Source organism: Alexandromys fortis, unplaced genomic scaffold (assembly GCF_014885135.2).
Source record: "Alexandromys fortis isolate MF-2015 unplaced genomic scaffold, M_Fortis_MF-2015_v1.1 scaffold_81, whole genome shotgun sequence".
Lineage (NCBI taxonomy): Eukaryota > Metazoa > Chordata > Mammalia > Rodentia > Cricetidae > Alexandromys > Alexandromys fortis.
In genome coordinates, this window is record NW_026067960.1 from 6,146,103 (window position 1) to 6,173,611 (window position 27,509).

Below are 27,509 nucleotides of genomic sequence, written 5' to 3' on the forward strand. Positions count from 1 at the left end.
TAGTGTGGGGGTCACGTAGTTAACAACCTAAATGACTAGGTCTTCAGAAAATGATCCAAATAAAGGCCCATTGGCATCAAATTCAAGGAGTTGTCAAGAAACCTGTGCAGTTTCATTCTGATCTTTATCCTTATAACATATATCCAACATCATAAAAATATTCTCGACAGTTCTATTTTAAAGTTCCTAATTTTACTTTCAGCAGTTTGGACTACTTTTTTAAACAGTACCTTTATCACTCTACCTCTATCATTATCAGATTTCCTTCTATGACTATGTACTTATCTTTTGTACTAATCCTTGCTTTATCATGGTTAGAAGTCCAGCTTGTCCCAATATAAAGATATTCTTGCTGCATCTCCCAACAGATACCAAGATGTTTGAAACAGTTGGAATATTCTTTTTGTTAAGTTCCTAAAACAAAAAGTATTTAAGTGCAGCAATTTAAATACAAAGTAGTATGGGATACACACTGTTCCTGGAACAGCATCAGTTTACAATCCTCAATTCTAAAAGGGAGCCGTTCTTATCTTTACAATGGAAATGATAAGACTGGCTTCATAAAGCAACTTGTCCCAAACCACCCCACTAAGGGCAAATGGTGAGCACTCCTCTGCAGGACTCAAACTCTATGGAAGCACCTGTCCCTCTCATTTTAAAGAATGAAACTCAATGACTGACTGACTTTGAGACAAGGTCTTACTCTATAGCTGAGACAGGCCTGAAACTTGTGGTATTCCTCCTGCCTCAGCATCCCTACGCACTAGATTACAGGCATGAGCTACCATAAATAGATTAGAAATTCTTATTTAACCAATGATTCATCACCAATCTTAAGATACTTGGAACCAATTTGTAGTTACCTTTTTCTTAATCTAAATAAATTTCAGAAATGTTAAATCAAATCCAAGGTCCTGGATTATTTTGTGTTCGCTTTATTTTTTAAATTACCAAGCACTGCATACCACCAGAAATATGCCAATAGGTATTTGTAAAACCTTTCCCTTCAGATTTATAATAGAACATAGATTCTTATAAGTTTTACTTTAGAAACAATTTCAGCGTATTAATGCCTCAAATAAACAAATGGCGAGATAAAACATCTAAGTAACTCTAAGCAAACTTGTCCAAGGTTTTTCTCTGTTCTATTTTTCTAAATGAAGTACTTCCTAGAAACTAAAATCAAATGTAGTAATTTTAAGAGCCATTAAACAAGAATGAGTGTTTACCCTGCATATTAAGTCATCCAACTTGCGGAGGAATTGTTTGCTGCATTTAATCTTCACATTTTCATAAATATCAATTTGTACAAGTAACATCAAAGGTTTGAAGTCATTTTTTCTCAAGGCATCATCAATACACTTCTCCAGCTGCTGGAGAGAGAGAGAGAGTTAACAGCACAGACATTCCAACAAATTTAGTCTCTTCATGCAACTGAGTCACCAAAGATGGTTTTTGAATGAAATTAATCAGCTCATAAAATATCTTCTTAAAAAAGCCTATTACTATTCAGAGTAACTGAATTATAAATGTTCTTTAGTAACAATTTCAAATAGAAAATATTAAAGTTTCCAATTTATATTTACATCTTCACTGACTCCAAAACTAAACAAAAATCAAATCAACATTATAGCAACTATACTTAAACAGGAAACATCCTAGCATACCTTAGTACAAACTCTGTAATATTTAATAAAACTGCATCAAGATGAATTTACCCTTCTAAAATTTACATCCATTAATTCAACCTACATATTACCGTAATCCAACTTTTTTTTAAAGATTTATTTATTTATTATGTATACAGTATTCTGTCTGCTTGGATGCCTACAGTCAGGAAGAGGGCACCAGATCTCATTACAGATGGTTGTGAGCCACCATGTGGTTGCTGGGAATTGAACTCAGTACCTCTGGAAGAGCAGCCAGTGCTCTTAACCTCTGAGCCATCTCCCCAGCCCCCGTAATCCAACTTTTATCAAACCCGCTATCCCCACTATTACAGTCCAGCATTCAGACTGCATTCTGTTCACTAATCAGACTTAGTGATAAGATACATGTATATAAAATGTAAGAATCACACAATTTAAAACTTATCTGTCTAGGTATAATACATTAATCAGTGAATGACTTTTTAATACTGAAAGCACATAAAGAATCAATACCTTTTGTATTTTATGCTATTACTAAACTTTAAAGTATTTTTAAGATACAATATTTAAATTACTCTTCAATGTCATAAAATATTGAGTTTGTCATTACTAAAGATACAGCAACAGACAGATGTAAGTACACAAAGTTATTTTAGTGATTAAAGTGATTGCTTGTTGTCTAGGGACTACATACTTGTAAGTCTGGTCTCACAGGCATTTTTACTTCATTTAAGAACAGCAGCAGAAGACAGACACCTATGAAAGAGAACATCTTATGTACCATATTATCTACCATATAGAACAGTTTCTTAAAAGTCCTTTCTAAATATTTGTTGTATACTTTAAATTATATATCTTGTACAAATGTGTTTAGTTTTTGTTCCTAAGACAAATTAAAATAATTTTGAATAACTGATGAATCAATGAGGAAATTAACATGAAAGTAGAAAAGATTAAGAACAATTCATTCAGAAAAGGAGAAACTCAAAACCCCAAGTGACTAAGAAAAAGATGTTACCTCTATAACAGAATTTCTAATTAAAAGATAACCAATAGCAACACTCACTGGGCTGGCAAAAAAAACTAAAAAGCCTAATTATGTGGAAAACAGGAAATGATGGGTATCAATAATATCTCTACTTTTCCTCAAAGTGCAAACAGAAAAAAAATTTGTGTTTCATAACATGCAGTCCCAAGTCTAGTTTTATACAAACAGAGGTCTAAACAGTACTGAATTTTTATTGCACTACTGCCTGTAACAGCAGGAACCCTACCTTTGTTGATGTGGTGGGGAGAAAGCAGGCAAATAAATGTAATGTGCACAGGATACAGCTCAACACTTACACATGTAGTTCAATAACTTGTCTATCTCAGAATGAGGCCCATCTCAAAACAGGATAAAAAACAGAAGTCAAGCGAGACATATGATCTCTCAAGAGAGCGTCTGTAAAAATTTTAAACTACACATAAGAGCAAGCTATATTCTATGAATACCACCTGTGTATGTGTTAAAAATAAAAAAAGGTGGAAGGATTCAAATGCCAGGTCTATGGGTGTGGGCTATTTATACCAATAGTGAGAAACAAGGAGGAATCTGGATAAAACCGGCAAAACAAAGACAAAAAAGGGTTTTGGGAAGGACAGAAGCTTCCTGTATATGAGCCAGCCTCTTCTCTTTGTTCCTGAAAAGACATTCATTTTATTCAAGCTCCTTTATCCGAGATCATAAGATTTTTCTTTTTAATGAAGTCTCTTATCTTAAATTATTCCATCAAAAATGTTGGTAGCAGTTAGCTAGCAACTATTAGAATATTTCTCATTACTATAAAAGAGTAATGTACTTAAAAATGTCAGTTACTAAGTCATTTGAAGGCTCATATATATAAGGTCAATAGTGAATTCTAAGAAAAATTCAATATACAAGAAAGTATTTTAAATACATGTTTTTATGAAACATTAAAGTATTTTGAACATAACTATTGTTTCAATCCTAATGATTGTCAAAAAGTGGTTATGACAGTGATTGTTAGAAAATGAGTATATAAAATGTACTAATTTATAAATTAAGTAGGTCTTTATTGCTTATCCAAAAATCACTAACCCACGATCAAATACTCATAATGAATACATTAAGTTAGAGCAGGTTATTTTGCCAATAGTTATAAAAATACCATAACATCCCCCTTTCCATTTTACTCCAGTTAAAATGAAATTCAAGACTGAACCATTTCATTTACACCTTGAAAATGTGACTGAAAACTATTATTTAAAATATATTGTAGCGATCTGGTGAACTCTTGTTTCCTGAGGGCCAGCAGCTGCCAGCAGCCGGGTCGTGTCTCACAATCGCAGTAGCGCGGTTTTCCCAAAAGCGCACTGGGCCAGGACACACGGCGCGGAATTAGGTCGACAGTTCTAGTTTCTAGCCGTAGAATTTTGAAAGGAAGCCAACCACGGAAATTTTAGTTAGTGTCTAACTATTTTCGTTTTGCTTTAAGAAGGAAAAATAACCCAGGTCCACTCCCAGCATCACTGGAAGAATGCTGGCGGCCTCAGAGCTAAACCCGTTCTGAGGGAAAGCTAAACGAACGTACTTGGCGTTCCGCCACCGTTTGAGAGCCTTCAGGAGCCCCGAGTGTGAGCCCGGAGGGTGGGGACCCCGGCAGGGCGGCCTGGCGCTCGGCTGGGGCCCGAGCGGTCCCGACAGACAAGGCCGCACTCGGGCACGTGGCGGCCTCGCGGGGGCGGTGCTCGTGCCCTCCGAGAGGACCCCGCGCGGCGGCCGAAAAGGCCCACGGGAGTCACGGGGACCCGTCCACACCAGAGGCCCCGCCAGGGCCCGCGGGGGCGGCAGAGGCCGCGGCCCGAGCCCCGCCATGGCGCATGCTGGGGCCTCCCACTCGGGGCCCGGCCATGGCCCGCGCGGGCCTCGTGCCTCAGCCGCTCCTCCTCCGTGAACTGAGGCCGCCGTGGCCGCCCCGCCGCCCCCATCGCTCCGCTCGTCCGCCCCCCGGGTCCCAGCGCACCCCAGCCTGGCGGCCGCCTACCCGGTCTCCTCCGAGGGCTCCGGACGGACGGGCGTCGAGTGTGACCGACCGCGCTTCCTCCTCAGCCTCCTCAGCGCCAACGGAAAGCGGGAACGGCTCGTCCAATCAGCGCCGCCCAACCTGGCCACGCCCCTTACCCGCGTGTTGTTTCCTGGAGGAGCTGCGTGCTTTCCATCCCAGATGACCTCTGACCTGTCCGCTACAGGTCCCCGGAGGGAGGAGACGGTGCTGCTGCGGGGCCGCCCGCCGGCAGGGGGCGCTGTGCTGTGGCGCCGTGCGGGCCCTGGCCTGTCCAGCCTGGTGAGAAAACTCAGGCCATTAGGAGAGAGGGCCTGCACGCGGTGCGGGCTCCACCACTCCTCAACGAAGCCGTCCTTATGCCTCTGTGTTCCAACCACAGGGGCAGTGCTGTGGCCCCTCCGTTTTCTCTGTGCCCTAAATGTATGGTGGCCCCGTCCTTTTGCCAAAGTGCACGGGCATGCATGCCGCTGCCCGCTTTGGAGTTGCATCTATCCCCAGGACAGACAAAAGGCCTTTAGTCAACCCTTGGGTTATCCTGCGCCCCGTGGAAGCCGTAGAGGCTTCGCATAAGGAGAGTTAAAAGTGGATGGTACCAAACCAGAGTTTAAAATGGCATTTTCAGTAACAGTTTGACTTGCTATCTAAAAAAGCAATATCTTTTGTTGTTGTTGTTTTGCTTTTTAAAGCAGATTGGGCTAGGGTGAAGTTCAGCCGTGGTCAGTGTGCAGCAGACCCAGGTTTCAGTGGTGTTTTCTTAACTTGTCCTGAGGGATGAGATCGCATGTCTACTTTCCCCTGATAGGGTTCCAATGGCAGCCCAAACACTGGCTTCCACCCTCATCTCGCTTAGATAGCAGAACTTGCTGGGCCTACTTACAGGATGCAAGCGATCTCGAAGCAGCAGGATCACCGAGCAGCCTAAGGCAGCATGGACGATTAATGACTTCCCCATACTTGCACCACCAGAGGAGCACTTCTTGTGATAATCTTCCACCGTTATAAACTCTAGCGCCACCCAAGCCCACGAGGCCACGCGCAATTAGAGCAGAATTGCACACAGCTGGAGGGGGCACGCGGACGGCGTGGAATCTCAGGTGGGGGCCCTGTGATCCACCTCACCCAGTTCTATGAAGGAATGCCAGTAACCAACAGGTCAATCTTGAAAGAGTCTTACCGATTGTAACAGTTACTCTAATGAAAGCGATGGCTGACCTGCTCAGAGGGTAGCCTTTCACAAGAGGCCGGCACACATAATTCTGACTTAAGTGCTTTGGGAAGCCCTTGGAAAATAAACACACACAACAACAACAACATCTAAACCCCTGAGGAACGAAACAGTGCAAATCACACAGATTATGAACTGCAGTGTTTCTAACTTTAGCTTAGCAAGAATCACAGACATCGTTACAACTTTGTGCATTGTTAAACTGAATTTTGAGCAAGTTCTTCCTGGAACCCAGGGCTTCATGCACGCCAGAAAAGTGATCTAACATTGATTTATACTTCCAGCCCTCTTTGTACGTTCTGACACAGCTTCTAAGTTGCCCAGGTATGCAGCTTGAACTAGAGATCCTCCTGTCCCAGCTTCCCAAGTGGCTGGAATTACAGGTCCAGGGAGATCCTAATTTAAAAAAAAAAAAAAATTGAAGCAACATATGCAGTTGACTGGCTTTTATTGGGTGAATAAACATTTAGTTTCCAATGCTTTTTGAATTAGTTACACGTGTAAGTACTAAGAGTGTATAATACAAAATGGAAGATGGGAGTGAGCCAGCCTCATGACCTGAGCCTTGCACCATGACTGTCACACTCTTCTTTCTTGTAATAGACTTACCATCTTCCATGATGCAATCTAGTGGTTTCCCAACTAGCTGCTTGTTAGCAGAGGCACAAGCGTGTCTTTAAACAGTGACACGAAGGAACAGATTATCACTCCTCTTCCGAGGTTTTTGTCAACTCATCACAAACCTAGACATCTGGGAAGAGGGAATCTCAGCTGAGAAAATGCCTTTATAAGATCGTCCTGTAGGCTGGCCTGTGGGCTATTATCTTAACTAACAATTGATGTGGGAGGTCACTGTGGGTAGTACCAGCCCAGAACAGATGGTCCCAGGGTGTATAAGCAGGCTCAGCAAGCCATGGGGAGCAAGCCAGTAAGGTAAGCAGTACTCCCCCATTGTTGTAAGGAGGCCTCTAGTTAGTTCCCGGGTGCTCAGCCCCCAATTATCACACAGGAAATATATTAATTAAATCATTGTTTGGCCCCTTAGCTTTAGCTTCTTATTGGCTCTTACATATTAATTTAACCCATCTCCATTAATTTGCGTATCACTACTTGGCAGTGGCTTACCATCTAAAGTTCTAACTCTGGTGTGGCTACATGGCTTCTCTCTAACTCTACCTTCTGTTTCCCAGGATCCAGTTTCATTTCCCTTGCCTACCTCTATTCCCTGTGCAGGCCCAAGACAGTTTTCTTTATTAACCAACGGTGTTCACAGCATACAGAGGGGAATCTCACATCACCCCCTGGCTTTTGCTTCAGTTCCTGCCTTGACTTCTTGTCCTGACTTCCTTCAGTGATGGACTTAGATGCAGGAGTCCAAAAGGAAAAACTGCTTTTCCTCCCGGATTGTCTTTTGGTCATGGCATTTTATCACAGTAATAGAAAAGTAAGACAACTCATTTCCTCTTACCCAAACTGGGTTTCATTGAAAGGTTTTAGACTGTGATGTTTGAAAGAAAATCTTATTAGTCATTATCAAAATTTGGTTTCTGGTCACCTATGTTCTCTGCGGTGCCAGAGATTAAACCTCTGGCCTTGTGTGTCAGCCGAGCTAAGAGCATTTCCTAGCCCTTTTCAGGTAAGTGTAACAATCTCTTATCAGAAACAGATTGTGGGCCAGATGAGTTCTCCCGGCAGGAGCAGCATGGGGCTGGATAGTCGATGGGTTGCCCACTCTGAGGCAGGCTGGCTGTGGGAGAGCTGAAATTTGCCTCTCTGAGCCTCTTCAGCTAAGAAAGCAGAGGTGTCAGCCAGGCAGCACGACCGATTCATTCCAAACACACCAAGAACCTAGCGTCTTGGCCGAGAAAATGAGACAAGGCATGCCGAATGCCAGGTTGTTTGTTCCCCCTCCTTAATGTATGGAAGACTTTGTACTTAGCTGTAAGTCCTAGTGCAGGCCAGGATCCACAGGAGTCACCGGGGAATATAAGGAAAACACAATTATCACAGCCCCTGTACTCTGGCTCAGTAGGGTAAGAGGTTTTGGTTTTATAACACACACTGTTGTACAGAAGTATCCCCCATGCGAAACGACTGCCATTCTCTTTGAGTTTGGCTGGGCCTGCTTGCCAACAGTGACCACAGCTGGGATTGTTCACTGTTGACCACTCTTCTTGGTGGGGGGTGGGGGAGGTGGGAGAGGGAGTCAGAAAGGGTGATAGGATCCTCACCTGAGTGCAGCCAGCCACCCCTCCCAACCAGCTGCATGCAATTCTGCCCCAATTGCAGCGGCCTCTGTGTCTCTGGAAAGAGCTAGGGAAGTAGTTCTCGATCTTGTGGGTCGTGACCTCCACAGAGGTCACACATCGGATATCCTGCTTATCAGTTATTTATACTATGATTCATAACAGTTTCAAAATTACAGTTACGAAGTAGAAATGAGATAATTTTATGGCTGGGGTTACAACATGAGGAACTCTATTAAAGGGTTGCAGCATTAGGAACCACCGGGCCAGAGGATAAGGGTGGGGAAGGATTATGGGAGAGCACTCTATCTGCGTAGATTTGGGGGCATCTTCATCACTGCTGGATGTCCCAGTATGGCTGTTTTAAGGTCACCCCTGCTCCTGCCATAGCCTTTACCCATTGCTCCGAAATAAGCCCTGTGAACTCATTGACTCCCCAGAATAAACTCTGGTAAAATTGCACCTTGCCTTTTTATTGAGGTAGGAGGAGGGGTGGACTTTAAGTCTCCCCAGGGAAGGTATTTTAGCAACACATATACAGCTCTGCTACGGATGCAAGACGGTCCAGTCCTCATGCATGTCTAGGGAAGGATGAGACGTCCATGTGAAATGATCCAAACAGCAAGACGCTCCAAAACTTTGTCTTCAGAATGACACACACCAGCTTAACAAAGGGACAGTTTTGCACGTATACTTTAATATTTAGGTTTGAATAAAATAATTTTAAGTGACAGGCAGTTAAATACATTTGGGCAGACAGCCCTACAAGTGTACGATCCACACAGTTTTAACATCTCAACAGTCTAGGTGTGTCTTGGGGTCAGAGAGTTCACTCTGAGTTGTCTTACACAGCTTTTACTTATTTATTTTTCAATCAAGCATAATTGTCCTTAGGCTTTAGATTTCAAACTTGGTTGTCTTAAAAGGCACCTTGAGGCTCTCTGGACTCTGATGATATAGCGTTACTTTTCTGTAACCAGACCCTTTGGACAAATGGTCGGCTTTCTCATGCACTGTGAAACTCTACTGCTGTGAAGCAACAGTACTCGACAGTTCTAACTTTTACCTGAAGAGCCGGGGCCGTTATCTTGCATACTGGACAGAAGCCAAGGACAGAGCAGCCTTGACCCCTTGGGGTTTTCTGACCTAATTGGACAGTTCATTAAGCAGCAGGCAATGCCTCTGGGCTCTTCTCACTCTCGAATGTCAGCGTAGTGCAGGGTCCCAACAGCCAAAGGCTGTGTCGCTCCATCCCGGTGTTTTCATTCAAAACTCGTCTGAGAGCAGAAAACACCATGGAAAGCCAACACTGTTTGGAATTTTAAAAGGCAGGAGTTTCAAGTATCAAAACCAAAGAGGTTAAAGGGTAAAAATGCACCCTTTCCATGCTGGTTAAACAAACATCAACACCGAACCAGGGACAGGAGTCACCAAGTCCATCACAGGACTTCCACTGTCTCAAAAGTCACATCTGGGGAGGTCTCGCCCACCTCAGATGGTCTTGCCTCAATTCTAGCGCCTGCTATCAGAGAGGCCACAACTCAGCACCAAGAAGATTTGCCAGCCCCTCCATGGGAGTTTTAAGCAGCAGGGACATCCTGCAAGGAACAGTGAGTGGTCTGGACCAAGTTGGAGGTTTTTGGTTGTTGTTTTGAAAGCATTTAACATTTTAAAAATGGGAAATAAGCCCATAAAAAAGTCAGCAACTTTCCTAACTGAAGGCACAGGGAATAAAGTGGCAGGTGGCTGCAAAGCCAGAGGGAACAACACAATTTAAAACCCCTTAGGTGCATAAAAACCTGGGAATTGCTTTTCCTCCAGTGCCCTGGCTATTTCTGAAAACACCATCCAGGTTCACTTAAAAGTTGACTTGCAAAACACGAAGGCTGGACTCTTCCCATGCTTAGAAGTAAAAAGTCGTCTCTTTCGTGGAAAAGGTCACTGGGAAGGGTACTCCTGTCTGAATCCCTGTGGCCACTTGAAAACAGAAATAACTTAAGGCAAGCTCTTTTCAAAGGTTCAGGTAGTTTCAAACAAACAGAATATGGCCCGTAACTGTGCAGACCCAGCACCAGACCGGAAGACAAGCACATGAACGGGGTCCCCGTGAAGCACTGTTGGGGCACACCGCACTTGTGGAACCCTCTCAGTCCCCTCCTTCCCAGCTGTTGGTGTGGCAGGAATCGCCTAACCAAGGCAGCCTCGAAGCCCAGAAATGGCCGTGTGATGACAGATGAGCTATAAGTTTCCCGACTATTAATAGTTTCCACCGTTGGAAGGCTACGAACACTGGCAAGCAGACATAGTCTCAGGTTTTTACCGTCCCAGGGCAGAAATGCCTCGAGGGACCACAGTGTGGGCCACACGGCCTGCTTTAGGCTTACTGAATCTGGAGTATTCCTGAGAAGGCATCGACTATGGGCGCAGACTAACTTCACAATAATAAATAACAGCCACTCGTGTTTAGACACACCAAGGAGACATGCAAAAGGCCCTCCCTGCAAAACACCTACCTGGGTCCTCTTGAAATTAAGGACCACAGTCCCATGCATCTGCCCTCCCACACCCTCCCCACCAAATGCACTACTCAGGCTCCGGGTCCTCTGGCCACCAGGCTCTCCAGACAATTCACTAGGAAACAGGCCAGGCCACCGCTGCAGAGTTTGACAGACTGCCGAAAGGAAGAGTGGGGTGAGAGGTGGCCACTCAGAGATCAGTACCCGCGGGGAAGTGACCGCAGTTCTGCTGACATGGAAGCTCCAGGTTCACAACCAGCAGCTCAGATGAAGTGGATCCAGCTCTCTTCGCACTCCCCGCGTGGCATGTGCAGGGCATGACTGCGGCAAGTAAGGCTATAGTCGCGACCATCGTTGTTGTCCCAGTACTCAGCACCAGCCACGCGGTAGCGCAGTGCAAAGAGTACGTGGGAGCCGAGCTCCAGCAGGAAGGGTGGCACGGGAAAGCCAAAGGCAAAGATGTCCTCGGTACCCTCGGTACCCGCAGGCCCTCTCCAGCGAGCCACGGCCTCATGAGCACTGCGCCAGCCAGAGTAGGTGTAGCGTACTGCTACCTGTTTCTCGAAGGCCACGTTGCGCACGCGCACTGTGCCGCTGATGCCCAGGTCCGAGCAGGTGACACGTTCCAGGCACACCAGCTGCCTTGCCAGACGATCTCCAAAGCCGGGGGCTTCGACCGGCGGGGGGAAGTCGGGAACCAGGCACTGCAGCTTGAACTCCAGCTCCTGGCTGCTGCAACAGAGGTCCGAGTTGATGGCGAGGCGCGACAGCACGTGCAGTGGCACGGACGGGTCGTCCCCTGTGTTGAACACCTTAACCTGCGTCAGCTCCAGGCCCAGAGCGTCAGCGAAGCGCACACGGAGCTGCCGGTTGCAGCCGGCTCGGCACGTAGCGCTGGGAGCTCCCGCAGCTTTGGCACGGCGCTCGGGGGAGCTGGGCAGGGAGCGCGCGCGCCGCTGGATGATGGGCTGCAGCCGAGGGTCGCAGCCCGGGGGTCTGCAGGGTCGCGGATCCAGATCCGAGAGACAGCTGAAGCTCCGAGGAGCGTGTTTCCCTAACCCCGGGGTCGGGGGCAGCGGGGTAGAGCCCGGGCCTCTTGACATGGCCCAGCCGGGGGCCAGGGAGGGCGTCCCAGCCTAGCCCCTGGGCGTTCCGGTAGCACAGCCTTTGGGAGCCCCGAGATGCCGCACCCTGCACGGAGGCTGTCCGCTCGCGGCCTGGCTCCGGTCTCAGCGGCTAGCGATCTCCTAGGGCGGACCTCACTCTCCAGAGCTGCTTCCCGGAGCGCTGAGCCCTGCCGGGTGGCGCCTGCTTCTCCCTGATCTTCCGGGCGCTTACGGGAAGCCCGGGAAACCCAGCAGCTCTGAGACTCAGCAGCCCGCAACTTCTCAAGGCGCAACTTCCCGGCGCGCCCCCGCCGAGCCCCGCCCCTCGTGACGCCGCCTGCCTGCGGGCACGTCCCGCTAGCTTGCCCCGCCGCCCCGCGTAGCCCCACGCTGCCGGAACCCCGCTGCCTGCGCCAGCCCGGCCGGCCGCACCCGCCCTGTCGCAGAACTCCGCAGCCACCCCCCGGGATCCTCGTCACGTGCGCCCAGGCCGCGGAGCAGGTCTGCTAGGCTTCCTTGGTGCGTTTGCCCGCTCGCTGCACCCATCCATCAGCGATGGTTTCTGCAGCAGAAGACGCGCTGGGTGCTTGCTGCGGGGCCTTGGGCTGGAGGAGTACCGGGTGGGGGCGGGACAGAGCCCAACCTGGGCTGGCCTGGAGACGAGCTGGCCCTAGGACTAGGGTGAGCTTCCAGCCAGCCAGCTTTGGGTCACCTGTCTCTAGCAACCTGGACCAGCGGTCAGACTGGGGTTAGCTTGCTGCTGAGGGAAGCATCTTGCCCACACCTCCCCACCATGCTGTGCCTCCCTATTGGCCGGGCAGCCAGTTCCCTGGGGAGGAGATGGGGGACGTTGCTTCCGTTTGCCGGGCTTGCAGCCAGAGAGGAAGGCTGGGAACAGGGGCTAATGCCCAAGATGGATTGTGCAGATGCAGGAATCTAGGTTCTGGCTGTTGAGGAGCGTGTTTGTAGCCAGAATCTCTTGAGCTTTAGTTTTGCTGCTATGCAAGCTGAAACCATGCGTTCTCTGCTGCTCCCCTCCTCGTATCTCTGTCCACCCCCCCCCATCCTATCCCTGCATCCCGACTGCACCGCAGGCTTTTATTTCTCTGAGGGACTTCACACACACACACACACACACACACACACACACACACACACGTACACACCCCTTCTATGTGTCGAGTTTGTCAGGTAGATGAGGGGCAAGGATGGCACTGCACATTCTAAAGAGGATGCCTGAGTCAGACATTCCTTCTTGGTTCCTTTTCCACTTTACAACATAAAGAACAAGGTAAAAAAAGAGGGTGGCCAATGAATATTTCCTGCATTTAAAAGGAATCAAGCCTGTTGATTGTGGGGTCATTAACCATAAAAGGCTATGATATGATTTTTGTTATCTTCAAATCCAAACCTAAAAGTCTTACATGAGTGTGGTAGTTCCGAAACTCTCCCATGAGTCCACCTCTTTTCCATTTGATAGATGTTGGGGTATTATGAGAGAGAAATATTCAGTTTCTAAGGCCTGCTCGTTCAACGGGCTCCTCAAAAAAAAAAAAAAAAAAAAAAAAAAAAAAAAAAAAAACAGGAACTATGAGTGTGGGGTGGGAACCCGCAACTCATAGTGTGAGACAACATATAGCCCATATTGGAAGTTAATACACTCATGGTCTTTTACATTTAAAAAATTGCATGTATGTGTATCCACACATGAAAAGGCCAAGGGAGGGTGTCTCATGGAACTGGAGTTGCAGGCCTCGTGAGCCAGCCACATAGTGCCGGAAGCTTCACTGGGGTCCTCTGGAGTCTTGAGCCATCTCTCCAGGCCCCCACTGATTGTCTTGTAATGAATTGGGGTGACAGGGAAGTTAGAAGAATTCTCAGAGTGCCTCCCCACTAAAGTTTTATCTCTGTGGGACGAGGGCCTTGAGCAGTCTTTGCATGTCTTAGACTGTCCCGTGTTACTGGATGAGGGGGTGAATGAATGGACATGGGGCTTAAAGGTAATTGGCGAATTTAATTGGCATCATCTCCAAGGAGTGTGTGCACTTGTGTGTAGGTGGGGGGTTCAGGATTCATTCTCAGTTCTCATAATACTGTAGTGTTATACTTAACAGACACAGTGGAGGAAAACATGTAAGCGTTCCCAACAGCCATGTTGGGCAGCTCACACTGCCTGTTAACTCTAGTTCAGGGAGTCTTGGTGCCATCATCTAACCTCTGAGGGCGTCCACACTGACGGATGCGCATCCCCTACCACACACATGTAATTTATGATAAATATTAAAACCGTCAAAGTGTAAACATACAACATTATCCTCCCCCATCTCTCATCTCGTAGTGCAGAATTCTGAGCCACTGCACAGTCACGACTTCAAGGTTTCAATGTGGTACAAATACAAAGATCAAAAACCCGCGGAAAGGCAGCCGCTTGCAGTCAGTACTTACTGTCACTGTTGTGTTGTTTCCAGTTCCGGTGGCTCGACGTCCTTTCCAAAGATAAGGGGAATAAAGAAGCCACCTCCCCAGCTGTCATCATCTGGCAGCAGGTTGAGCAAGACTGTTGTGAGCACTGCAGAGAAGGTGATGTAACAGAGAGGAAATCTTACTTAGATTTGTCTCAGCGCTCTCTCGTTATGTGCTTCAAGTGTGCGTGTCTTCGTGTGTGTGGGTGTGCACGTGTGTGCACGCCCTGTGGCATTGTTTATATTATTTGTATAATAGTTAAGATTATTTTAAAAACCATTAAAAGACGTCAACATACCAAATACATAGTTTCATTCAAGTCCATTCTGGGTGAAACAGTGAATTTCCTGGGGTCACTTAAAGGAACAAGGGTGACTTAAAGAGCACATTACAACAGCCCCCCTCCAGCATGAGGGGCAGCTCAAACAAGGAGCATCCCAGGAGCCCCACCCCAGCTCATCTTCACCTCCTGCTTACTCTGCCACTTCCTGAGACCACAGGCTGTTAGGGAAGTAGGTATGACAAGCTCTAGGCAAGGGGGAGGGGCTCTCAAGTGTGGCTGACAAGCTCCCTCAGTGAGGAAGTGCCCACAGTCCCTATCTTTTTAAGGTGTCCTGTGGCTTCTTTCTACTAGGGAAACTATTAGGCCTGACCTTGCAAATGTCTCCTGTTCTGATTCAAGACAGTAGCAGTCACGAGGATGGCCCTGCTTCTGTGTGTTTGGGCGCGCGTATGCATGTGTGCACATGTACGTGTGTGTATGTTCATGCATGCACGGGCATGTGAATTCACAGCACTTTTTGATAAAAAATCTGTATTTTTTTTTTTTTAGACGACCCATCAAACCTTCGACGATGAGCATCCCTGTGACGTGTTCACGAAAAGGAATAGGATGAGTGACTCTCATCAGAAAAGCAGGTAACTAGTTTCCGGATCCTGTCTTGTCCTACAAAAGGCAGATCCTTCGGTTCTCCTGATTGAACTTCATTTGTGCTTTGTCTGTAGCAGAAATGGGTACGCAAGTCTTTTAAGCTTTAGTTGTTCTTTGTTGGCTTCCTTCTACTAAAAACTGGTATGTATGATGGCAGCTGGTTGTGAACGATTTTTTAAAGATGTTTATTTTTATGTGTATGAGTATTTTGTGTGCATGCACCCCCATGCCTGGTACCTGGGAGGCCGGAAAAGGCATTGGATCCCCTGGAACTGGAGTTAGAAGTGGCTCTGAGCTGCCCTGTGGGTGCTGGGACTGAACCCGAGTCCTCTGCAAGAGCAGCCAGTGGTCTGAACTGCCGAGCCATCTCCAGTTGTGAACTCCCAATGACAGCCATATCTTCCTTTGCGTACACTGACACCTGCACTGATCTGCCGGTCTGTGTGTTAAGAACGTGTGATGTTCAGATACTGTTGAGCAGTCTGGAGAACGCTGCACAGACGGACCTCTCCACTTCCTAGAAAGTACATTTTCCCACTTCTCCTCCCCCATCCATCCTATCATAAGGAAGTGCTGTTAACTTTAGTTAAATAATGTGTGGTTGGGAAATAAACTAAAAAAAGAGGGGGGTGTAATTTCATCTCCTGTGAGTTCCCACCCCAGTTTACAGTACTCTAGGAGTTCACTGGTCCACTAGAAAAGAACAAAAATAGGTGTTTGTTCTCTTCTCTTGCCTGCTGTTCCCAAGACAGCATTCATCCTGTCCGTTTGTGTTGAATTATAATTGTACCACATGACTTTATTCCTAGTCTTATTACATTTTATCTCTTTGTGTGTATATATGCGTGCGCGTGCATGCATGCCACAGTGTGTGTGTGTTTAGAACGTAAGTTAAAGGAGTCGATTCTCACCTTCACCATGTGGGTCTCAGGGATCACTGGGGTTGGGGGCAAAGTTTTCCTGATGGGGCATCTTGTCGTCCTTTCTAGTCTTTTAAACACAACTTTTCCCCGGTGTTGCCCACTTGAAAAGATAGTAAGAAGTGTTTGACTCCTGGTATTGGTTGGCCTGAACAGTGAAAAACTTACATCCTAAAATCATAGTTTTTTCAGAGTCTCTCCTAGCCGGCGATTTAGTGAAATCCAGGCTGGGGAGGCTTAGTGGTGTGGGTGCTTACTGGGCAATTCATGCAAACACCAGGTTGATGTATCAGCCCGCCCACAGTTCCAGCCTTGGAAGGTACAAACAGGAACTCCAGAGCAAGCTGGCCGGCAGGACTAGCCATGTCTGGCTGGAGAGAGCTCAGTGGTTATGAGTACACATGACTTTTTTGTAAGTTTGGCCTCCAGCACCAATATCAGGTGGCTCACAATCTTCTGTAACTCCAGCTTCAGAAGATCTGGGAATGTTTTTCCAAACCCAGCTTCGTTTCTGAATATTTTCAAACAGTGCTGACCACTGGTAGAACAGACCACGAGTCCTGTGACAGATTTTAAAAATGAGTTTTTTAAAAGTATACACAATTGCTCTGAGATTACAAGACAAAGCAATTGAGAAACAGTTAAGTTTTTAAATGTTCACCTTTGTCGCTACATAAAACACGTGTGTCCACATTTGGGGCATGCATTCTCTGCTGGCCCCTGCCTAGAGTACAGAGGGGAAACCGGTTTGCAAACCCTGCTTCTATAAATCACACGGAGGCCTCGTCTTAGTAACTGCTGTAGTGTTAGCAGGAGACTCCTATTTCTCTAATCATCGGTGATCAGACCCCAGTTGTGGCTTTTGTTTTTTAGCAGTATGAATGCTGGCTCATCTTGGAATCAAGCCCAACATTTAAGGACTTCTTCAGGACGAAGGCAGAGTAAGAGTAGATCTCAAGGACCCCACATCTCTTCCCACCTGGGAGGGAGCAGCCTCCTTGGCCTCTCCCAGCCTGCAGCGGATAAACTCATGGGAGCCATTTCCACGGAGGGAAGGCAGGAGCAGACTGCGCTTAGCTCCAGGTGTCAGGCTGCCTCTGGACACAAGCTGTTCCTTGACTTTCAGTCCATGAAGATCATTAAGGAAGGCGCCGATGAGGACAGCGCAAGTGACCTGTCAGACTCAGAACGAGTGGCCATTCCTCCTTCTCCCTTCACGCCTCCTGACCTCAACCTTCGAGCAGAAGAGATCGACCCGGTTTCCTTCAGTCTTCACCCAGACCCGAGCCAGGCAGAAGCTGAACACTGCTACCCTGACTTTCTTCCACCCCCGTTCAGCTCCTGGGACCTCCAGGATATGGCTGTGGTTCTGAACACAGAATGCCGGAGTGAGGCCCTGCCTCGGGCCACGGGCTTTCTTGGGAAGTACATAGACAGACTTCTTCAGCTGGAGTGGCTGCAGCTCCAAACTGTGCAGTCTGAGAAGGCCCGGGCTGCCAAGGCAAGGTCCTCTGGGGCTTCTGGGATGCTGAAAAGCCCTAGGCGGGGTAAGCTCCCCACCAGTGCGCTGTCCAAGCCTTTCCTGTCCCCAGAAGGGATTCCAAAGCCCGGCCCTTCTCGAAAGAAAGGTTTGCAGTATGAAGATGCCCACCCGTCCTACTACGCATTTGAGACTTCATCTAGATCTGTGGATGGGCCTGCTCGCCCCAGGCTGTGTTCTCAGAAACAAGGCCCAGAACTGAGGATGGAAAAAAAGAAGAAATCAGGTAAGGGCCCCAAGTTTCACCTCCGCGCTCCACCCTGTGCGGAGGGCAGCCCTGCAATGGAAGCCAACGGTAACATTCGAATTCCCAAGCAGTCCGCAGTGCTTCTGGACCCAATGGACTCCTGTAGGGCCTCCAGAGCACAAGCACACTTGGACCTGAAGAAAAAGGGGAGTGCAAATAACTGTGGACCTGCTTCTTCTTCCAGTGAGAAGAAGCTCAAAACAAATGGAGCAAAGCAAAGCACATATAAGTTCAAGTGACCCCTGAGGTAAAGAATCGCAAAGACCCGCAGATGTCTAAAAGTGGGGGTTCGTCCCAAAGTAATGGTGAATTTAAATCCGTTTGTGATAACTGAGTCAAGTCGCCGGCTGGCTCTCTAGTCACCCACCCCACCCCACCCCACCCTCGCCTCTTGATATACAGTCTAGTCTTAAGCACTTTAGGGTAAAAGTGAACTCGTGTGTCTGTGATACAAAAGTTTGAAACAGCAGGGCCAGTAAGCCAGTGTGGAACCGGCCCAGTGTCCCTGTCTCTGGAGTACGGGAAACAGTGTGTACTGTTCTTGGAGAGAACCCTGTGTCTCACAGAAGAAAAGCCCTGCTGGCTCAGTGCCTCTTGGTTTTGCATAAACCCTCAGCAGAGTTTCTGTTGTGAGTCTTTCTCTCATCTGTTGCCCACCCTCCTCCGAGCCTAGTTCCACTCCAGTTAGGGGTCACATGAGTTTCTATTTTGAGTGTCATTTATCTCTCAGCCAGTTCCTTGCCAGAGGCAAAGGCATCTAGAGTGCGTCTCTGGTGCGTTTTTAAAAGACATTTTAAGTCCAGGGGTAGTGCTGTAGCCTGTGTCTGAGTTCTCTTACCTGAAGTTAAAATCATTTGTAAGTTTTCCAGAGGGAAAGTCAGCAGGCCCAGCAGTGGCTGCTGCTGTCTGGTGAGGCAAGAAAGAATGCCCTGGCACCCTAGACCTCTGGGTAACCATGCACGGCGTGTGGGAATGTACTCCAGTGTAAATTGTCAGGTTACTGACTAGGGACCCATATCCTGCTGTTGTAGGTTAAAGCCAATGGTCTATTTCTGTGTCTAGGAGCAGGGTCTTCTAATCGTGACTGGGGAGGGAGCAGACACATTTGCTCTGTGTGTGCGTGCACTATCCTGAGTGTTCTTATCTGCTTGTGGCTTCCTGGCTCTCCCACAGCCATCCTCCTCAGCTGCCTTTGAGTCTTGCTGCCTTCCACGTGTTTCTGCAAACCTTTCCTTGGCTGCTGCTTCTCAGACAGTGAAACCATTATTGGACTTGTCTTGGGCACTCATGAGTTTTTTGGGTTGTTTGTTTGTTTGTTTGCTTTGCTTTGCTTTTTCACCTTTGGGGAAAAGGACAAAGGTAGTTTGTTGCAGCTGGAGCTTCCACATAGCTGAGGAATGGGACAAGGTTATCCTTAAACCAGCTGCTGAGGTCAGATGTCAAGCTCTCTCCATAAGGCTGAAGTCAGCCATGTTGAACAACACAGGAACTTTTTTTTCTTTAGCCTTTTCCTTTCAGGACTTTATTTTCAGATTCTTTTTGCACTGCCCTCCTGGAGAAATCATGTTCTTACATGGAGTTCTCATGCCTTAACTCATGTTTGTTTGTTTGTTGTTGTTGTTGTTGTTTGGGGAAAGGTTGAGACAGGGTTTCTCTGTGTAGCCCTGGCTGTCCTGGACTCGCTCTGTAGAGCAGGCTGGCCTCAGACTGCTAGAGATCCACCTGCCTCTGCCTCCTACTTGGTGGGATTAAAGGCGTGCACCACCAGCTGTCTCATGCTTTTTTCTGTAGCCAAAATCTGCATACTTTGTTGGCTGTCCACGGATGCACTGTCCACGTTTGCGCGTGGTGTGCGCCTTGGTTTGGGAGGACAGTGCCACCCCTCACCCTCTTCCCTCCCCTGAGTGAGTGAGTGAGGCCGTGTGGGTCCACTTCCCTACTCCTTGGAGCACAGATGATTTTTACCGTAAGTGGCTCCTTTCTCATTCTTTCTCCAGATTTTTATGCGGATCTTTAGGAAGCTGCAGGTCCCGTAAGAGGAAGCATGACAGACATTATATGCACATATGTACTTAGATGCTCCTTGGAGCAGTACTGCCAGGTTCCCTTTCCTGTCACCTACCGTGTGGGTGCTCCTAGATACCCTGGCACGTGAGAGTCACATTTCTTTTCCCCTGGGGATGTGTGTCGGACTGAAACTCACAACGGAAAAAATGTAGCGATGGCGCCTCATGTGTTTGTTCCCAGCACACTAATGGAAGTTGACTCCTGGTCTGGGGACTAGAAGAGGCCTGAAGGGGTGACTTCTTTGCCTGAGTTGAGTGCCCATGTTAAACAGTATTATGTTCTAGGACAGGGTGCTACTGAACAACACGGTTTTTTTACAGTTACATTGGCTGCAGCTGATGAAACACAGCTTTTTCTTTGGTCTCTAAAGACATATCCCACGCAGGCAAGTGGACAGCATTGAACACTGAACTGTGAACTCCTTCAGTTCAAGGTCAAACCAGAGTATCCTGCTACAGGGGCAAATCGGTGTGCTTCCGGGAGCGCCTCTCATCTCGTAGATGTTTACATAGCTCCCAGGTCCAGTCAAACACAAGATCTGGAGGAAAACAGTGTCTGGGGCTTGAGTGACACCCGTTTGTGGAGAAAGAGCACAAAGCCCTCTAGGTCATCACTGATGGCGTGGCTTTGGACTGTTTCCCAGATGACCAATGTAACTGACTTGAAGGTTATAGCATTCCTGGCTCCCAGACTGCGGGAGAGATGGTCGATACCATTGGTCTTCACGGAAAAGGAAAGTTTGTTTGGATCCTTTGTCCTCTTGGGCTCCTGTTCTAGAAAGACCTAAGAGCTTCTTACATGGTTTACATGTGTGTTTGTCATTCATATACTTGAACAGTTAGGTAGAAGTCCAAACCCTGGCGGTAGTGCATCCAAGGTAATAGCAGTATTTATTGTTTAATTGTGTGACCTGAATATATTCAGCATGTTCATTGAATGTCATAATGCTGTCTGTTTGGTTTTGTATGTGGCAAAACAGAACTCATGTATAAGTTTTTGTGGGACTTTTCCTTCCTTCAGCCCAATTAAACAGGACACATACCTGGATTTTTCTGGCTTGGTTTGATTTCTGATGTCTTTCCAGTTTGTCTGGTTCTTCCCCAGAGCTGCTGAGGGTGGCACTCTGTTCCCTCCCTTCATGCTGACGCTGCCCAGGAGTAAGAGCGACGAGCACTGTTCCCTGCATCAGAGACGCATGGCTGGAGATGACGTGAATCATTGCGGAGGGGTAGGCAGGTGAGGAGCGGACTGCAGGTTCTCTGTGTCTTGTGCAGGACGAGCCTCCTGCTGCCATCCTCCTGAATCCAGCTGTGCCCACTTGCAGAAGATCACCACAACTGGGCGTGTTGATGCTCGACTTGCCCTCCTAGGAGGAGGGTGAGGAAGGTCACGGGACCCTCACTGGAGCATCCAGACAATCCTAACCACATGGATGCAATTCTACCCTAACTGTGCTTGACTTGGGAGAGCTAGAGAATATAGGTTGGGAAGGATGAGGGAAGGGGCTCCATCTATGCCACTTTCTGTGGTGTGGAGAAGATCTTCCAGTGAAGCCGCTTTAGGGCCACCAACACTGTGGCCCGCAGTCCACTCTTGCCCCATAAGGAAGCCTAATAAACACACTGGTCCCCCTGAGTGAACTCTGGTGCTTTCCTGTCTTGGTTTGTCGGTGGGACTTTTGGAGGCGGGGTAGACACATGATTTACATCTCCTTCAGGAAGGAATTTTAGCAACAGTGTGGCACAGTGAGCTCACACCTCACCTGGCACATCTGGGAGTGGGTGGGGCTTTTGAGGGATGTCTTGGGAGAGGGCAGGGAGGGCCTGGTGCAAACCTTCCCAGAGGCCTTTGTACCTCTTCCTAAGCTCACTTCTGACAGTGAAGTATGTTCTGTAAAACAAATTCTAATTGTTCTTAATAAAAACTTGAAGTCAGATAGTAGGGGGTGAAAGCTGAGTGATCAGAGAAGCAGTGAAGTCAGCCATTAGAGAGACCTTTCACCTTTACCAAATCCTCAGACCCAAAGGGCAATCCTGTCCTCAGACTGACTGCTTCCGATTGCTGCCTCAGACTGCCCTGATCTCCTGTCTCCTCCCACCTTATAATCCTCTCTCTGCCCAGCCATATCACTCCTGTCTCCACCTCCCTAGAGCTGGGTTTAAAGGCATGTGGTCCTAAGTGCTAAGATCACCTTTGTGTGAGTTCTGTTTCTCTTTTAGACTGGACAGTTTCCCTGTATCCCAGGGTGGCCTTGAACTCACAGAGATCTATTTGCACCTTTCTCCTGAGTTAAAGGTGTGTGCCACCACTGCCTGGCCTCTAGTTGCTTATCCCGGTCTTCAGGCAGGCTTTGTTAAAACACAAAATATCACCACAGTGTGCCTCTGAGGATGCCAGACTGCGGCAGTTGTGGTGGTGGGTTAGAAATGGTTCTCTGCTCTTAACCAAATCAACCAAGTTGATCTAAAATCCAGGCTTGGATTGGGCGTGAATGGTGGTTATTTTAGCAGCCGCTACCCGATCATCCACTAGGTGGCGACCAAACCTTGTGAGACCCTGGTGAATTTATCTTGTTAGTGTCTTCTGATGGAGCAGACCTTTCTACTAAGATCAGAAAGGAATGGGAGAGAAAGCACTGCTTGACTTCCCACACAAGGCAGGTTCTTCACTTGCCTGTCCTCTGCCACCAGAGAGCAAAGGAACTGTTAGGTGTGGTTAACTCCCTAGTGTTCCTGGACTGTTCCCTAATCACAAGGCCCCAAATAACGCATCATCTTCACAAGAGAACCCACTTCTGTAAAATACCACCCAATATGCCCACCCACTCGTGTAATTGGCGATCCCAGCGCTGCAAATATACGTGGAATGTTAAACTGGATCGCTGTGGATGCGACTGCGAAGCTTGACCATTGTAAACGCACGGGGCTCAGGAGGGGACACCCCGAAGTGTGATGCCTTGGTGTGCTAACGGTGTTATAAGGACGGGTTCACAAGCAAGTTCTTTCTGACCTAATCTTCCCTGCCCCCACCCCTCAGCTGAGCCCTTTAAACTAGAACCTCGAGGCAGCTGGAAATGCGTGAGTCCTTCTCTCCCCTTCCACTGCCTTTCTGTGCAAGAGCTGGCCGAGAAGAGTCTCCTGTCTTTAGGCCTCAGAGACAGACCCAGGTGTTCTGGCATGTCAACATGTCTGCATATCTGTACAGGCTTCCTTGCATAAAACGGTAGCCATCCCCTCCCCCAGGGCCCTGGGGTCTTCTGAAGACTCCTGGTCAATGAGACAAGCAAAGCTATTGTGCTTTTGTGTTACCTGTCTTGGTGTGTGGATGCCCTACCCCTGTACTGGGTGACCACGGGGTCACACATGTCTGCCCTGCAGGGAAAGCAGTAATGAAGGCTTCACGGTAGCTCCTATGAAGCCCACGAGTTTCCTGCCACTTGTGTGTGCCCAGACAGTCTGCATTTTAATAAACTCCCCGGCAGGAACCTGGGGAAGCTGGTCTTTCTGCTGCATAGGTTGGAGCTGCTGCTCTGGCAGAGGATCTGGGTTCAGATCCCAGCCCCCATGTGGTGGCTCACAATTGTCTGTAGCTCCAGTTCCGGGGGAACCAATCTTCTTGCCTCCCCAGGTACCACATGTACACGTATATGCATCCCCGAATATCATATGTGCACATATATGCATCCCTGGGTACCACATGTACACGTATGTGCATCCCCGGATATCATGTGTGCACATACATGCATATCCCTGGGTACCACATGTACACGTATGTGCATGCAGGCAAGCACCCATACAATTAAAATAATCTTGTTTTTAAAAAAGAAATATGTCTTCATTCAGAACTTGATATGGGGAAATCAACTAGAAGCCTCTTTAAGAGCTTCCTCTTTGTAGTTTTCTAGCCTCCCCCCAAACCCTTCAGAACGTACTCTGACAGTGACTGAAGATTTCCAACAGGATTGCTGTAGTGTAGCGTAGTGTAGTATTGCTAGTATGGAAGCACAAAGGCGAAAGGTGGAAAGGTGGGGCTAGGCGCTGGGCGCTGGCTTCGTGTTTTCCCCCAGAACCTCTGTGGAGTCAGGCATGATGGGCACACTTGGTGGGGTTGAGGGGCAGACATGGTTGGACCCCCGAGGCTTACTGTCTGTCCAGCTAGGTGTGGGTGAACATGTTACTCGGAGAGAAACCCATCCTCCAGTGCTGCAGGACTGCACAGTGAGCATTTTCAAGCCTACGGGAAAGTTGTAGGATGTACAGCACGTTGGGACCATTTGGAGTCCTGGCCTCCAGCGGCTCTTCCCTGCTAGAGATCTTTACTCTCCTTCTGATTTGAGTTACTAAAAGCTGTGTCAAAGTTGTTTACCAGCTCTGCTTCACAAGCGAGCACGTGTCTCCTTGGCCTTGAGGATCAGAGGATACGGTTTTCACCTGTTGGCCCACCTGACTGTTGGGTATATAAGCCTCCATGGTGCTATTGCATAAAAGGGCTTCTTACCAGTGACTAGAGGTCCGTGTCCTTGTCTGTCTGTCTGTGTGAGTCTTTGTGTGCTTCAACCTCCAGCCTCTTGCCCGAAGCTCGTGAACTGTCTGGTAGCACACAGAGCACAGACGGGCGTTGTGCGCGGCACAGCAAGCACCCCGCAGGCTCCTCGTGTACACCCCATGGCCAGCAGGCCACCTCATCTGCTCCGGCCTCTCCTAGCTCTAGCCTCTGCCCGCTGATTCCCTCTGAGCTCCAGAGACACAGTATCGCCCAGGAATATCTCTACCTTGGGGGCCTGTAACCTTCTCTTGGTGGCCATTGTGTACAGCAGGCCCAACTTACAGAGCCACGCCACTGTGGGGAAAACATAGCTCTCCTTGACGCTTGTGTGTTTGTTTTCTCTGTTCTTGAGCTGGAGAGGCAGACCCGTCATGATAATGCTTACCCCACAAGGACGAGGACCTGAGTCTGTGCCCAGGAACCCACGCAAATGTGCTGGCATGGGCCAGCAAGACGGGTCAGTGGGTGAAGGCGTTTTCGGTCAAGCCCGATGACCTGAGAGTGATCCCTGAGACAGAGATGGTACAACTCTCATAGGTTGCCATCTGAACCCCACATGTGTGCTGTGGGCACATGTGTACCCATCAATGAGCACATACACTCCGTAAACAAACAAATGAGTAAATGTAATTTAATTTAAAATGTAAGCCAGTTATGGTGGCACTAGTCATCCCAGTGCTGGGGAGTAGAAGGATCCCTGGGGCTCCTGGCCAACCAGCATGGAATAATTAATGCACTCAAGGCCAGAGAGAAACCTGTCTCAGAAAATGAGGTAAATAGAGCACCTTCCTTCCCAGTAGTCCGTAGGCAGAGGCAGGTGGATCTCTGTGAGTTTGAGGCCAGCTTGGTCTACAGAATGGGTTTTAGGATAGCCAGAGCTATTCAGTCTCAAAAAACAAACAAAAATAAGGCAAATGGTTCTTGAGGGGTGACACCCAAGGATGACCTTTGACCACCACACGTGCATGTAAGTATGTCTGTGCACACACCTGCACTCACATGGACACACACCCACCTCACATACATACAAATTTCTTCTTGAGATTCCTGTGCAATCAAGCTTTCCTTGTGATCATGAGAAGGAGGACACTGCTTGGCTGGTTACTGGTGGACCCAATGGCTGCCTAACAGGGGCCATTTTTGAACCATGCCCTTATAGTCTCTCAGTTGTTCCATCTTGCATCCATTTTCCTCTAGTCACTTTGGTTGGCTGAAGATGTCTAGTTTATTAGGTTGGTGTCAAGTTTGATTGGCATCAAGTCTCTCTCCTCCCTCTAAGTAGGCTGGGCTCCTGTGTCCCTGGCCTGGTGTCTTACCTTTTATTCCAGCATAAGGAAGGATAGCAGGCTATAGCGTCCCACTGGGATGTCTCTCCCTGTTCTCTGGGTTCCAGGCTCTTTTTCCATCAGAGGCTTCAAATGGGGAAGATGGGTTCTTCCAGCCTTCTGTGCCCCATCAGTGGAGAAAGCACCACACGCTATGACAGACCCCTCTCTATCTGAGGTCATGTCCTCTACCTCCTGAGCCAGCAGGAACCCCACTGGAAATAGCAAGGAAGGGTCAGCTCCAGCTATGGCATCTTTCAGAGTGTTTTCTTCATCTGCACAAGCAATGCCCGCGTTGACAGCATAGACATGTGTCCTTCCCCATGTCTGGCTGTCCCCGGAAGTCTCCGTCTCACCAGCTGGGCTACAGTCTCAGCAGAAATCCAAGTGTGCCTCACACCCACCCGTTCTTCACCAGTGCACCCCGGATGTTCCCATCTGGCTCTGGTATGAAAAAAGGACACCCAGGGCCCAGGAAGGAGCCCTGGAGTTAAGTATCAGAAGGCAGTTACCTCTTCCTTCACCCCTGCTGTGGGCAGGAGAGGTGGGGAGTTCAGACTGGGCCAAGAAGCAGCTGGGAGCCTGGCAGGGTCAGTTCTGAAGTCCTGAGATGTTTAGCCCCCATTGTCGGTGGCTCTCAAGATAGGATACATTTAATGCTTCTTTATTCTCAGCTAAGGGTTCTCAACGAAGGTTTTCCTGAGCAAGTGGAAACCTACCAAAAAACACATTTCCACCTGGAAAGCCCACAGATGACCGTGTTCAAGACATCTTGTCCAAATGCCCTAAAAACAAAAACTCAATGAGTGCTTAGCACTCCCAGAAATGGGTGGGCATGGAATATTTGGAACAACACCCTTCCTCTGGGATGTGTTGCTTGTGTCATTAAATAGAACGTTGAACATTTGAGGAGTGCTCCCTTGAGTACCCAAGGTGAGCGTGTTGAGTTAGGGGGGCCAACAGTGGCTCTCACCTTCCTTCTCATCCTCCCAGAAGCCCTTCTATTCTGTTCTGTCAGCTTCTGGGGAGCTGAGAGTGACCACGAAGTGGTTGCCAAACTAATACTGTGCTTCCAAGCCCAGTCAGGGCACCGGCTGGTCGTCACCGGAGCTCCAGGGGCTTAGAAAGCACACACCAGGGTGAGCTGGTGGGAAAAGGGCCATGTAATGCCCAAATGGCATTTAAATGTTTCAGGGCACTGAAAATTCGGTCTCTCCTAATTTATTAAAATGCCGTTTTTTCAACTCAGAACAAGTATAAAGTGGAGCTGTTCCCAGCATCCTTGGGTTCCTTCCCAGAGCTTTGTAACCTACAATCCGACCTCATTCTCCCATGGGGCTCTGCACTGCACTTGTCCAAGCATGGCTCATGTCATGTGACTTGACATGATTCCAAATTCCTAATTCCAAATTAGGGAATATGCTTGGAAGACTCATAGGCTGTGTGCAGAACAATTGCTTTCTCTGCAATGAGCACAAACTAAACTCAGCGTTGTTACCCGAACCTCTGTCTGCAAGGAACACTAGCAGCCACCTCTCTCTCTCTCTCTCTCTCTCTCTCTCTCCCTCCCTCTTTCTACATAGGAATGCTAGCAGCCTGCTCTAGCGCTCTCTCTCTCTCTCTCTCTCTCTCTCTCTCTCTCTCTCTCTCTCTCTCCCTCC

At 48.2% G+C, this 27,509-nt stretch overlaps 3 protein-coding genes across 4 annotated transcripts in view; 1 reads left to right on the top strand and 2 right to left on the bottom strand.

Moving 5' to 3' along the window:
• The window catches only part of Sycp2 (synaptonemal complex protein 2), a 47,953-nt gene extending 45,586 nt beyond the window's left edge, over positions 1 to 2,367 (bottom strand). The window contains exons 1-3 of the mRNA XM_050152929.1: positions 2,344 to 2,367; positions 1,230 to 1,373; positions 286 to 414 (exon numbers count right to left, since the gene is read on the bottom strand). Of these exons, the coding sequence (XP_050008886.1) occupies positions 286 to 414; positions 1,230 to 1,373; positions 2,344 to 2,367 (297 nt within the window). The remainder of the gene's footprint in view (positions 1 to 285; positions 415 to 1,229; positions 1,374 to 2,343) is intronic.
• Positions 2,368 to 8,874: 6,507 nt separating this feature from the next.
• Ppp1r3d (protein phosphatase 1 regulatory subunit 3D) lies at positions 8,875 to 12,087 on the bottom strand. The gene has a single exon (XM_050152963.1). It carries the CDS (start codon positions 11,805 to 11,807, stop codon positions 10,968 to 10,970), a length of 840 nt encoding a protein of 279 aa, XP_050008920.1. The 5' UTR covers positions 11,808 to 12,087; the 3' UTR covers positions 8,875 to 10,967.
• Positions 12,088 to 12,185: 98 nt separating this feature from the next.
• On the top strand, positions 12,186 to 21,025 carry Fam217b (family with sequence similarity 217 member B). 2 transcript variants are annotated; one of them, XM_050152962.1, is made up of 4 exons: positions 12,186 to 12,311; positions 14,279 to 14,390; positions 15,106 to 15,191; positions 16,998 to 21,025. In XM_050152962.1, exons 3-4 carry the CDS (start codon positions 15,166 to 15,168, stop codon positions 18,148 to 18,150), a joined length of 1,179 nt encoding a protein of 392 aa, XP_050008919.1. In that variant the 5' UTR covers positions 12,186 to 12,311; positions 14,279 to 14,390; positions 15,106 to 15,165; the 3' UTR covers positions 18,151 to 21,025. The 2 variants fall into 2 exon arrangements, with proteins under 2 accessions (XP_050008919.1, XP_050008918.1); XM_050152961.1 differs by having other exon boundaries at positions 12,190 to 12,329.
• Positions 21,026 to 27,509: the final 6,484 nt, after the last annotated feature.